The 13,437-nt window shown below is 44.5% G+C and overlaps 1 protein-coding gene across 1 annotated transcript; it reads right to left on the reverse strand.

The window, feature by feature from the left end:
* Positions 1 to 5,064: 5,064 nt before the first annotated feature.
* VIM (vimentin) lies at positions 5,065 to 12,540 on the reverse strand. The gene is made up of 9 exons (XM_036889038.2): positions 11,821 to 12,540; positions 11,118 to 11,178; positions 8,653 to 8,748; positions 8,409 to 8,570; positions 7,788 to 7,913; positions 7,224 to 7,444; positions 6,716 to 6,759; positions 6,243 to 6,328; positions 5,065 to 5,419 (listed from the first exon to the last, which is right to left on the reverse strand). Exons 1-9 carry the CDS (start codon positions 12,381 to 12,383, stop codon positions 5,378 to 5,380), a joined length of 1,401 nt encoding a protein of 466 aa, XP_036744933.1. The 5' UTR covers positions 12,384 to 12,540; the 3' UTR covers positions 5,065 to 5,377.
* Between the last annotated feature and the right edge of the window lie 897 nt (positions 12,541 to 13,437).

The following is a 13,437-nucleotide window of genomic DNA, read 5'->3' on the forward strand; positions in this document are numbered from 1 at the left end:
TCTCTTCTTGGGTCTTTGCTTTTCTTTGTACTTAATTTATCTGTACACAGTTCTGGGTTTTCCTAATAAGCAACAATATCATCTGCAATTAATTGTCAAGGCAAAGTCTTATGCCTTTTCATTATTTTATCCTGTAGTACAATATTGGGTAGGAGTGGGGATAGTAGGTATCTTTGTTCTTGATTTTAAAGGGAATAGTTTACATAATCTCATCATTGTTTTTTATGTTTACTCTTGTTTTCTTACAGCAACTCATATCAATTTTTAAAAAGTCCTTTATATTCCTATTTTTCTAAAATGTTTCTTAATGATTAGATGTTGAATTTTACAGATTTTTTTCTATTTAGCTGATCATATGGTTTTCTCCTTTAATATGTTAAATTATGTTAGTTTTTAATTTTTAAATAAACTTGCATTCCTGAGCTATAACCAACATTTATTATTTTTGGTATGTTTAAAATAAATAAATAAATATATATATATTATAAATATATTGCTAGATTTGCACAGTGCAAGGCAAATGCATCACTTACATCTCCTGTTTTGAGCAGCATACTTGGCTGATAGACCTGTTGCCACTCCTGTGGATTTACAACCACATTTGAATCAAGGACACACTTCGCCTGGGCTGCTCCCAAACCAGTGACTGAAGATGATGAAGATAATAGTGTGACTCATTCCTGTGGGACATGGGGCTCCTCTGACCGGTGACTGACTTGAGGACCCACCCAGGGGCTTTGCCAAATGTTTCTTGAATCTGCAGTGCAGTCTGAGACTACTCCTGTTATTCCGCCCTTCCCCTGCTCTTTCGCTGCTGTCAGACCTGAAGGCTCACCTGTCAACTCCTGTCTTCCATTTACCCTTCACAATAAGTCTCTTGTACATCAAATTGTCTTTGCCTTTTCAAAGAATCCTAGCCAACACAAATTAAAGGAAAATACCTTTAAATAAATATAACAAAATAATAATGTAATTACAATTAATAGGATCAAGAAAATGAAGAAGATAGGAAAATTCTGGAGACGGGCTCACACTGAGTTATGACCTAGAACCCACACCACAGTCTGAGCTCCAAGGACCAACCTTGGCACTTGTCCACATTGCTCGGGCTGAGGAATGAATTGAATGGAAGTGACCCCTACAGCTGCTTTGCAGTACTTGTGAAATACAGTGCATCCAACTCCCTCTTAGCTTTAGTGCAGGTGGTATAACAATACTATATCTTGGGTGGTTTAAACAACAGAAGTTTGTTTCACACAGTTTTGGAGGGTGGGAAGTCCAAGATAAGGCGCCAGCAGATCTGGTGTCTGGTGAGGCACCACTTCCCGGCTCATAGATGGCTATCTTCTTGGGTCTCTTCACATAGCAGAAAGCAGGGCAGAGGGAAAGCAAGGTCTCTCGTGTCATTGTAGAAGGGCACTAAAACCATTCATGAGGGCTCCAACTCATGAATTACCTCCCCAAATTAACTAATCACCTCCCAAAGGCCCCACCTCCTAATACCACCATATTGGGGCTTAGGATTTCATATATGAGTCTGGCGGGACACCAACATCCATTCCATAAAATAGTTCTTCCCTACTTGACTGGTAGATTGTGAACTCAGTAAAGTTGCTCACTTTGTACTCTTGTTACCGATCTGAGTTCATTCTCCTCGTAATGAAGAGCTGAAAGGCAGAGACACAAGAGCACAGCAAAGCGAAAGTTGTATTTGAATACACTCCCAAGGGAGGAGCAGGCCAGAAACAAGGTAGACAAAAGCCCCAATTCCTTAGGCGGGAGGCCTTTATATTACATTCTGTCTCGGAGGGGAGAAACCTCTTTGACTGACAAGTTGCGGTCATTTGATTGGTAGGTGCACCCATACAGTCACCCCTCTCGGCGAGTGTGTCCTTACCCACAATGAGGTGTGGTTTGGGCAGTCCTTTTGTTCAATTGCGCCCACCTTGGGACCGGGCTGGGACTGGTTTGGCCTGGTCCTGATAAGTAAGGAGGTTATCTCCCTGCAAAGCCTTTGTCTCTTCACATGGGACTTCCTACCTGGGTGGAATTTAGGCAGGTTTCCTGGAACCTTGTCTTCCCCTTCCTTGGCTGCTCATGTCTATCCACCTACCTAACATTCCTGACAGTTGCACAGCCATCACCCAGCGCAGTGCCTGATACACAGAGAAAACTTTAACTTCCTAAGAGAGTGTAGCTTAGTACTGGCCCTGGCCTGTGGAAAATCATCATATGAAGGCAGCTTGTTCAGTTCTGTCGACTCTTCCAGGGCCTTTGACACTGATGGCCCACTACAGTTCCCAGGAGAAGCATTTGCCTTCCATAGTAGCTGTTGGTAGGAAGTCACCACAGGATTTACCTCCAGCTGCTTTCATCCTAGAGAGGGGGTTTTAAAAGAGAGGTTGGATGGTCACAGATGGCCACAAATCTTCGAATGGCTTGTATTAGTGACTTTGTAAACTTATGGCCTTTTGAAAAACTCCACCACAGACCTATTTCAATTATAGACAAAGGAGGGTGTAATTGAATATCTCCGAGTGTTTAACTGTGACCCTGTTATGGGCTGAGTGATACCCCCTCCCCCATTGGCCCACAGTCCTGTGTGGAAGCCCTGACCCCCAGTACCTAGACTGTGACAGCATTCAGAGGTCGTCTTTAGGGAGGTCATTCAGGTACACTGAGGTCACAAGGGCGACTTTTGTGACCTGTTTCCTCGTAAGAGATCCACTAAGAGAGGCCTCAGAAGAAATCAGCTCCGCCAACACCTTGACCTCCAGAACTGTGAGAAAACACATTTCTGTTGTTCAAGCCCCCACTCTGATGTTGTGTTATGGCAACCCTAGCAGATCAGTATGGGCCTCTGGTTTAGCTTAAGTGTGATGGTTGGAGAGAAAGGCATCTTGCAGACATAGTGTCTGCTTCATCCTTGCTTTCTGCGGGAGAACAGGAGTGGGAGCTGGTGTGCCCCCGCCCCATCCCTGCACAAATGGGCACTCTGCGCTCCCCCAGTCTCCCAGCCTGGCAAGAGGGATTTCGTTTCCTTCGTGCCTTTGTCAGGCGTTGGTCATGGGAAGGTGGGTCCTCTGTGAGGCATGCTGCCGCTAAAGCACACGTTCGTTTCACTCACTGGATGTGTTACGACTATGAGGAAACCTAGCAGTACTTAATTTTCACATGATTTCTGTGGAGTTTGCTGTGCCCCTTGTAACTTTTTTCAGACTCAGTCTGTCATTGTTTCCTTCTCCCTATCCCCTACTTTTAAAAAAACTTTCTTTAATATTGGATTAATGTTAAATATAAAAGACTCAAGCATTAGTCTTTGCTTCACCATAGGTGGTGAGAACATAGTTTCTTTTTATTAGCTTTTCAAAGTGGGAGGTAAGGAAAATGCTAACGGTGTGATTAAACATAAAAATAAAAAAAAGACTTGGATAGATTTGAATTCCTATGAGCTGGATCCCCATGAAGCTTTTCCTTAAGGGCTAATTTTTGACAGTCACAGATAAGGAAGGTTAGCTCACCTTTTCCATTTCAGGGAGGTGATTTTAGAAAGCGCTTGGAGAAAAATCTGTCTCCAAGTACGTGGACGGAACTCCTTGTCATCATGGTTGCTTTCATCTTGGGAAAAAAACTATAGCTTGATTTTTTTTTTTTTAATAATAAAGGGTCATATGCTTGAAGAAAACCAACGTGGGGCTAGTGTCTTCCCTGCATGATCCTCCTAAGCCAGCGTGGAGTAGAAGTGGAAAAGAAGATGGGGAAATGGGGAGAGGAGGCTGAGGAAGCATGGTTAGGGATGCTAAAAGCAGAAACCAAAACCAAATCGAAGGGCCCAAGAGACCCGGATGTTTGCTCTGGTAACGCTGAGCATGTCATTTGTTCAAATATGGTGGGTGGGCAGCAGGCACACTCAGGGAATCTCAGGCTGAATACCCTTTCCTGTAAGACTGTACTAAGGGAGGACCACTAGACATAGCCTATTGTCCACACGGGTACAGCTATGAGTTGAAAGAGGGCACTATTAATAAGTAAGCAGAAACCAAGACTATCCCAGGCAACACAGGACATATAGAGCCTCTCTGGCTAGGTCACTTCACAGCAATGTTTTCTCTGCTTACGCAGCATCCTTGTTAACAAAAACAGTGAAAATCCCAGCTAATGTTACTTAACATTACCAGCGCTAAGAAGGGCTTTGTATGAACTCTTTCCTTCAGCAACTCTAGAAAGGTGGTTGTAAACACCCGAAAATTATAAATGCTTGCCACATCATTCCTGGAGAAGGGGGCAATATAGGAAAGTGAGACTTAAAGCCCAGGAATTTATTGGAGTGTCCCTTCCACACACACTACCAACCATTGGAACTCTGCTGCCTCCAGGCCACACTACCTTCCATTTATCTAAGCTCGTCCTCCAAAGGCCTGCTCACACCACAACACCACTCTCATAGCCCCAGGTTTTAAAAGCTTTTAAAACAGCATCACTTCATCATGTGATTCACTTGTATTAATCTCCCAAAGAAAAAAGATATTTGTGTCTAATATCATTCCCTGAACACAAAGGTCTTTAAAAGTATTTGTGGAATCTTGCAAGTACGCATACACAGAAATGCATGACAGGTTCCTATGTTGGAACTGAACTTGTCCCCTTTGTGTTTTGATAATGAAAAATGCAGCCCCAATAACCTGGCCATTGCCCTGTGCTTTCATTCCCAGAGTTGAGTTTGCGCTCTTCATAGGCTGCACACTCAAAAGTTTTCATTTAGCCAGTTTTTCATTTTAAGCAGTCTATTTGTTAGAATTGAAATCACACTGGACAAGGACTGGGTGAGTTCATTTTATGAAAAGACCATTGTTGGATACATTTTTATTACGTATCTATATGTAAATTTAAAAAAATAACAAAAGTGAAATCTACCTAAAAAGACCAAATTAAGAACTATAGCTCAACCATAAGTCAAATTTATCAAGTTAGCCTAAACTCAATTTCTGTGGCCCAAAACATTTAACTACACTCATCTTCACCCCAAATTTGTAGTGTTTAGGTATCAAATAAGTGACACACCAAGAGTTTTCAAAGATTTATTGAAGCAGAAACAAGTTGGTCAGATGCTTGTTGGAAAAAAGTTTTAATGGTATTCAAAAATACTTTTTAAAAAGTATTCTAGCACAAGGCTTCTTCGTAAACTAGATTATGTTGTAAACTTCTTTCTAAATCTTTTAGAAGTACTGATACTTAAGAACTAGAGCTTATTCCTATTCCAAATCTACCTTGCGCTCCTGAAAAACTGCAGAAAGGCACTTGAAAGCTGTTTCTGTAGATACGGATTTCTTTTTTGTTCTTGCTGGTAATATACTGTTGCACCATGTGTGTGCAATTTTCACTCAAGATCATCATGGTGCTGAGATGTTTCATTTATAACCTGTTAAAAAAACAAAATACAAGTCAAATACACTACTACATGCTAAATGTTAAATTATCCCATTAAGCATGACAAAAAAAATCTTACTAATTATATGTAATTTATTGTGAAAGTTGGAAAGTTATGTTGGTTCTGCATGTCAACGATTATGGCTAGAAGGATGGATACATATGTAAGACGCTCTTCAACTATAGGCAAAGGAAGTATCCTATCCATTGGACTGCATGATTTAAAAAAGTTTTTTTTTAAAAACTGTGTTTATAATGGTTGCTGTAATAACCCTCTGCAGCAAAATTTAAAAGCCATGAAGACATATTAACAGGTAAGGAAAGTACATTTTAAGTTTATGTGCAAAGGAAGATTACATGAAGATTATAATAAATTTCAACCATTTCTTTCCTGGCATAGAGAGGTAATGAGCCACTAACTGATTGTATGGCATGACCTTGTAGAAGTTTAGTCCATGGTCAGCAGGGAAGGCCACATGTCCAGGATCAAAACGTTCCTAATAATAGTTTAATGCAGTGGTTCATGAAGCTAGTCTAGGAAGTAACCTTAAGGAAGCTGTACTCCCATTTTAAATTAAGGACCATAGAAAATCACTTATTTAGAAAATTGCTATCCCACCTTTACATCTAGGAGCCAAATAATTAATTGGCTATGTGTAGTGCTGGAAGAAAAAGCCTATTCTCTTTTTAGTCATTATGAGTGAAACTGAAACCTCTTAAATTAGCTAAGTGTATGTGAGATACAGATGTATTTATTTAAAAGGATTATCAGTGCCTGCCTGGGATTACTCCAGTTTTGATTTAATGATACCAACCTGTCCATCTCTAGTTTCAACCGTCTTAATCAGAAGTGTCCTTTTAGAGTGAGTGTCAACCAGAGGGAGTGAATCCAGATTGGTTTCTGAATAAACAGAGACCCAAAATGAGTAAAAATGAAATTTTAAAGAGACAACTGTTTTGTCCAAAGAATTATGTTTTTTTTCACAACTGTTTTAAAGTTCTACTACAAAATAATCCTGCAGACTGTTACCTGTTTTGAAACCCAGTGCCTAACATCACTGCAGCATCAGGTAAAATGGATTACTCCAAAGGAAGCAGTCAAATGGAATTTAAGTTTACTGGGAGCATAGGCTGCAAGATAATACTTGGGCCTGAAAATTATGGATGTTTTACAGATTTTTCTCCCATGTGGCATCTTTCAAGTCTCATTTAAAAAATTAGCACTTTATCATAAATAAAACAGTTACAAGCTGATGCAATTTTTCATGAATGGCATTCAAATGCTTACCCCTTAGGTTCAGGGAAGAAAAATTTGGAAGAGGCAGAGAAATCCTAGAAGAAAATGAAGAAAAACAGTAAAACTTTTGGAAAACAAACAAGTAATGGTTTATTCACCTGTTTACATCAACTAAGAAAATTTACTCTTGTAATTCATAAGTGATGGGTTTGCTTCAGAAGCATTTACCTATGATCTGTCATACTAGTACATTTAAAATACTTTACTTCAAGCGTTTCTCCACAGGGGTGTGAACTGGAGGCCTTAGGGAGTGGGAAGAAGGTTGGTTTTCAGAAGGATGTGGGTTCAAATTTCAGATCTGCTACTGATGAACTCTGACTAGGGCAAGTTAGGAAGGAAATCTCTCTGAACCTAGTGTTCCTAGTTTATAAAAAGCTGCATGTAGCTACCTTGAAGAAATGTCCTAAAGATGAAATGAAATAATGTATGTAAACTGAGTGGCATGAGACCCTAGCAAATGGCAGCTATTAATTCACCGACACAAGCCTTTGCTCCACACCTGCTCTCCTCGCCTTCCAGCAGCTTCCTGTAGGTGGCAATCTCGATGTCAAGAGCCATTTTAACATTCAGCAGGTCCTGGTATTCCCGAAGGTGACGGGCCATTTCTTCCTTCATGTTCTGAATCTCATCCTGCAGGCGGCCGATAGTGTCTTGGTAGTTAGCAGCTTCCACAGCAAAGTTCTCTTCCATTTCACGCATCTGGCGTTCCAGGGACTCATTCTGCAAGATAAGAAAAGAAAGGCTTCCACTGTGATTTCCCAGAAAAACCCAGCTAGTCCCACAACAGACCATTTGCAATCTTTTCCTTTAGTGACAAGTATCAACACTCCAATTTCAGGTGGAAAATATAAGTACCAAGGCCCTTCTTATGAGAAGTAGTAACTTATGAAAGCTAAAACCTCCAGGTCTCAACATGCATTGGGAATCTGTCTGGACAACTCCTTTTCTTTGGATTAAAATAATGTTTCTTCATCTGAAGTTTTGTTCAGGTATCACCATCAGTGTGGCCAGCTGCAGGGATCCACACTAGCTCTTTCCCCTTTGACTACGGCCTCATACTCACAGTTCCTTTCAGTGCGTCCACCTCGCAGGTCAGAGACTGCACCTGTCTCCGGTACTCATTTGACTCCTGCTTCGCCTGGCGCAGGGCGTCGTTGTTGCGGTTAGCAGCCTCAGAGAGGTCAGCAAACTGTCAGGAGGAGATCAGAAAGGCAGGTCACCCAAAATTCCCCTAAGATTCTACCTGACCTGGACAGATGAGGAAGCTTAAAGATAAGGGCAAACAAATGAACAAATAAATAGGGCATGATGCAAACCAAACTTTATGTTTTAAGTTCAAATCTCAATGTCTTTCAGAATGTCTCAATTTCTGTTTTGAAAACCAGAGAAAGAACAGTGGAATTCTGACAACTGATATCTGCAAGGGGAAACTGGCTCTGTTAGAAAGGGGAGAGGTCTTCAAGGGCATGGTGCTACAATTTATTTGGAAGCAGCGTGAAATATGGTGGAAAAGGAGCCTGCTATTGTAAAGGATGGGTATGAGAAATGGGGGTCTGTACGTAGGAACACACAGAAATTAGACAAGAAGTCAAAGCCAGCTCTTAACCTGGAGTGAAAGGCTATTTAGGAATAACCCACATAAAATGCTTTTCTTTTGTTTAAGCCCCACAGACTTGTTTCATACCTTGGACTTGTACCATTCCTCAGCCTCCTGAAGGTTCTTGGCAGCCACGCTTTCGTATTGCTGACGGACGTCACGCAGGGCGGCCGTGAGGTCAGGCTTGGAAACATCCACATCGATTTGGACGTGCTGTTCCTGAATCTGGGCCTGAAGCTCCTGAATTTCCTGAACAAAGAACAGACAGAAGGTCAGCCACGCTAAGCAGGGAATAGTTTCACTCACATTCATGAAAAGGCACTCCGTTTACCTCCTCATGTAGTTTCTTCAAAAAGGCAATCTCTTCTTGCAAGGATTCCACTTTACGCTCAAGGTCAAGACGTGCCAAAGAAGCATTGTCAACATCCTGTTTTGAAAAGAGAAAAGACTGGACATGGAGAGGATGCTGAAGTCTGTGGCTTCTCTCATTTACTCCTTTTAAACAAACCATATGAGATTCATTTCTTTACTATAAAAAGTGCATTGACAATTTTAGGACCTTTGATTAAGCTTGTAATCTCCCCAGTGCTACATATACCATGCTGCTCCTCTTTGTTAAAAAATTTGAAATGTGACCCACTGTATTATATACTCCAGGGGGCTGATAGGATTGAAAAATAAATAAGTGTACACAAATACAGCAAACTGCACTCAATTACTACTGAATCTACATTATACCAGTGTAATTATTGTTGTTTTTAAGTCTCGAAAACCATTGTCACAGCATTTTCTGGATTTTTTTTTTGTGATGTCATAGAAAAACATGATGATAGGATTTGACCAGGTTTCGTAACTTCATGTACACAGGAGTCCATGTGGGACAAAAATTCATGCTTCAAAAGCGGCAGTATGTACCTAAACTCTTTTTTTCTCTACTCAAATCTTTGGGAACTTACCCTTAGGATCCAAAGCAAGTATGTAATCATTTAGCATTCAGGATTCTAAGGCTAGATTTATACTGCAGTTCAGCATGCGCACTGGCCACTATGCAGTTCAGGCAAATAAGGAAAAAAAAGGGAACTTTGAACTGTATTTGCTTTTCTTCCTCTGGTAGATTTTTCTTCTGAAACTCCCCCATCTCATCCTGCAAGGTTGTGTCTATCCTTTTCACTCAGCACTGTCAATTTATTTACTTAGCTTATTTCAAAAATGACTGGTAAAAACACATACAATGAAACTCTATGTAGAGTTCTTGTTGCTCTGGCTGTCCTGTGTTTCTACCAACTGTCAACTGCTACATCCTGAAGATATTATTTCCCCTCAAGGAAATGTCATGAAGATTTCTATACCTCTCATCTTGTAAACAATTTAGACTATTTGGAGTATAGTTTATAGCATTACAATCTTAAAATGTTGCAAACACTTCTATCGCCTTCCTGGAAAAGTAAATGAATAAATGGGGAAAGGGTGATAATAAAAAGATCAGGCTTGAGAAAGAATTCACTTTTAATTACTGTTAAGCCCTAAAAAAGACATGAAAGATAATTTCCTGACCTCTATTAAAAAAAAGGTTAAACGTGACATTCTAGTTCAATATAAAGAATATGAGGGATTTTACCTAATCCCCACACAGTTAACTCACTACTGCACACAAAACATTATAGATATGATGATCATAAATGCTCAGCCACTAAAATGAACCATACATTGCTGTGTTTAATTTGGTAAATGTACTTCTGCTTCTAAATGTTATTCTAGATTATTCATTCCTCTCAGTCCTTTTATAGCCAATCCCAGGAAGTATTCAGGAGAATCAGGAGAATCAAACTGCTCGGAATGTCTCCTGCTTATCAATTCCAATTTCAAGTTAAAAATCCTTTAAGTCCATCTAACTTCAGAGCAAAAAGCCATTTACTAAAACTCCATCCTTCACCTTTAAGGTTTATTTTTTATTTGTGGAGAGAGTGCCGAAGAATATAAAAACCCAATAAAGGAGGCCTTGCAAAATATGAGGTATGACTGTAGCATTAAGAACTTTTCATATCACATACTTCACAAGTCTGGGCCAGATATTAGATAACGGATGGTAGCAGATACTTGGGTCCATTTAGAACTGTGATTACATCATTACATATTCAATAAGAACGTGGCCTGTTGCAAAGTTTCTCTGGGAACACAAAGACTCCTATTATTTCTGCCCAGAGCCACCACATTTGCCAGAATGTCTATCTACATTCCATAGTGAAGCCCGTAGAAACCATTAATACCTTTCAGGCGACGGGGGACAGATGGCTCCTTTTCAATTTTATTAGATCATAAAATAGCTTTGCATAGTGATACTTCCATTAACTTTAACGCCACAATAGTTTGCAGAGAAGACAAGAAACTTGCTGGCTTAAGGCCAATTAAACGAAGTTTCTTATCATCCAACATGATTTACATTTTAAACTTCAGGGCATAACTGCTTTTTGTGGCCTTGTACAAGTTAGCCAACTTGATTTGAGCAAGCTATAATCTACACCACACTGTAACTGCTCGGGATCAGAATGTCAGCGTGTTGCAAAAACAAAACTGAGAAAAAATTCCTTTGGAAAAGACTTTGAAACAAAGTAAAAACTTAGACTTTCTTGTCCTACCCTGAGAAGCTGCAGTCTGTAGTCTTTCTGCCACTAGGGGGCTTTGCGTGCAGACGTGACGTTTTGCACGCTTTTGACTTGAGTTTAAGTAACTTTTAGAATTGCTGGTGGGTTGATTGGGTGGGGTCCGGTGGCTGCGAGTGGGACCACATCTACAAACCTGTCTGAAAGACTGCAGGGTGCTTTCGGCTTCCTCTCTCTGAAGCATCTCCTCCTGCAACCTGAAAGAGCAGCGCATTAGCCGAAAGGGAACTGGGAAACCGCCAGGGGCGGGGCGGCCACACCCAAACCACCACGTAGCTGCGCCGCGAGGCAGAGGTTGCTGCGCCACTGCGGGAAGCCAGCGCCTGTGGCTTTTAGAATTGCGGCCCTTGGCAAGTTTTCGCGGGACCCCGGTGCAGCGTGGAAAGGCAATCACGGTCTCCACCCTAACCTGCAAGGCGAACGCCGTCCCCCACCGCTGAGGAGACTGCAATCCCTTTGTCTCCTCTGCTCCATTCTTTCCTCCCTCCTCCCGCTCCAAGGCTGGGAGCTCACCAGAAAGGGTCAGCAAACTTTCTTAAGAGTTTGGGGAAAGCGCGCTCTAAAAAGTTTAGTTTCCAGAGGCTTTCGACTGCAAAGTGGTGGTTACAAGAATCTGTAACTTGAAACTAAGCGTTCTTGGGCAATGAGTGGGGTAGAGGGGAAATGCTAACTGCCAGGTCTGCGCTCAGGGCGGGGCTGCGTCACCGCAGCCACCGTCCCGCTCCCCCGCTGTCCGCCGGGCAGCCGCAACCCTGGCCACATTTCCTAGGGCGTGGCAGCTCTGCGAGGGGCCCGTTCCCCTCCCCACCTCGCGCAGCCCCGCGTGGGCGCCGCCTTACTTCTCCCGGAGACGCATTATGTCCTCGGCCAGGTTGTCGCGCTCCACCTCGACGCGGGCCTTGTCGTTGGTGAGCTGGTCCACCTGCCGGCGAAGCTCCCGCATCTCCTCCTCGTAGAGGTCCCCCAGGCGCGACTTGCCCTGGCCCTTGAGCTGCTCAAGCTCGGCCAGCAGAATCTTGTTCTGCTGCTCCAGGAAGCGCACCTTGTCGATGTAGTTGGCGAAGCGGTCGTTCAGCTCCTGCAGCTCCACCTTCTCATTGGTGCGGGTGTTCTTGAACTCGGTGTTGATGGCATCGGCCAGCGAGAAGTCCACCGAGTCCTGTAGCAGCCGCACGCCAGGCACACTGCTCCGCAGGCGCACAGCCGAAGAGCGCGTGGCGTACATGCCGCCTGGGGACGAAGCGTAGACGCTGCGGCTAGTGCTGGGGCGCAGCGCGCTGCCCAGGCTGTAGGTGCGGGTGGACGTGGTCACGTAGCTCCGGCTGGAGCTCGGCCGGCTTGCTGTGCCGGGGCCGCCGAACATCCTGCGGTAGGAAGACGAGGACACGGCCCTGGTGGACATGGCTGCAGAAGGTGGCGGTGGGCTAGGTGGCTGCGGCGGCGCGGACTGGCTCGGGGAGGACGGGCGAGCGAGGGCACGGTGGGTATGGGCTGTGGGAGCGCTGCTGTGTCTCTACCACGGGGACCCCGGGGCAAGAGTGGCAGAGGACGGGATCCTGCCGAGGGCGCAGTTTTTATAACCCAGTTAGGAAAGAGGGTCCCCTCCCACTGTTATCCTAGCCGCAAAGCGTGCCAGCCAATGGGGGCCCGGCGAGGAACGGGAAGAGTGGGCGGGGGGTTGGGGCGGAGGCGCCCTCGAACCTTCCTCCTCCCAGCTCCTCGACTGCGCGGGGCTGCGCACTGTCTCGTTACTTCTATGCTGGGCTGGGACTTTCGGGGCTTTCTTGATGATGGCCTGAGCTCTGCTCACCCCTGGGTGCTGAAAAGGCGGTTTGCGCGGTGGTAGTGGAGCCCGCCTAGGACCAGCCCGGAAGGGTCCCGGGCGCGGAGCCAAAGGGCAGGGAGGAGACGCACGGGGGGAGGGGCGTGCGGCGGCGGTGCTGCAGGAGCCGGCGGTGGGTGGGGAGACCCGCGGGCTGAGGAGCTGGAAGGGGGGGAGGAAGGGATCCAGCCGAGCGGAGGGCCCAGAAAGGAACAAAGAGCGCCTGAGATTCGAGCGCGAAGTGGGGGCGGGCACAGCCCAGGACGCAGGGCTCAGGCCCCGCGCAGGTTCGCACACAGCCCGCTTCGAAAGGGGGACCGCTCCGGCCCGCGGCTCTTTTCGTCTTGTCTTGGGGGATCCTGCTCAGGGACCTAATGGGCTCCGTCCGACTTTGGACGGCGCGAGCTTCAAGGCGCGGCCGAGGAAAGCCCAGGGGAGGGGTCGCTGAGTCACTGGCAGTGAGTCACTGCGCCCTGCTGCCCGCCGAGGTTGAGGGCTCCTAGCGGTTCAGGGAAACCGTTAGACGAGATTGACTCGAGGCTCCCGGGGCCCGGCGCTCACTGTTATAAGTTTTACCCAACTTTGATCCGCGCCTCTTCTTTCTCGTGTGTGGCTCGGCTGTCGGGAGACTGGA

This window comes from Manis pentadactyla, chromosome 3 (assembly GCF_030020395.1).
Source record: "Manis pentadactyla isolate mManPen7 chromosome 3, mManPen7.hap1, whole genome shotgun sequence".
Taxonomy (NCBI): Eukaryota; Metazoa; Chordata; class Mammalia; order Pholidota; family Manidae; genus Manis; species Manis pentadactyla.

Excerpts from the sequence above, each read along its gene's own strand:
- VIM (XM_036889038.2), bottom strand. The coding sequence starts at position 12,383 with ATGTCCACCAGGGCCGTGTCCTCGTCTTCCTACCGCAGGATGTTCGGC. Across the intron at positions 8,749-11,117 it reads CCCTGCAGTCTTTCAGACAG|GATGTTGACAATGCTTCTTT; the intron begins GTTTGTAGATGT and ends TTTTCAAAACAG. Across the intron at positions 7,445-7,787 it reads TGGACGCACTGAAAGGAACT|AATGAGTCCCTGGAACGCCA; the intron begins GTGAGTATGAGG and ends CTTATCTTGCAG.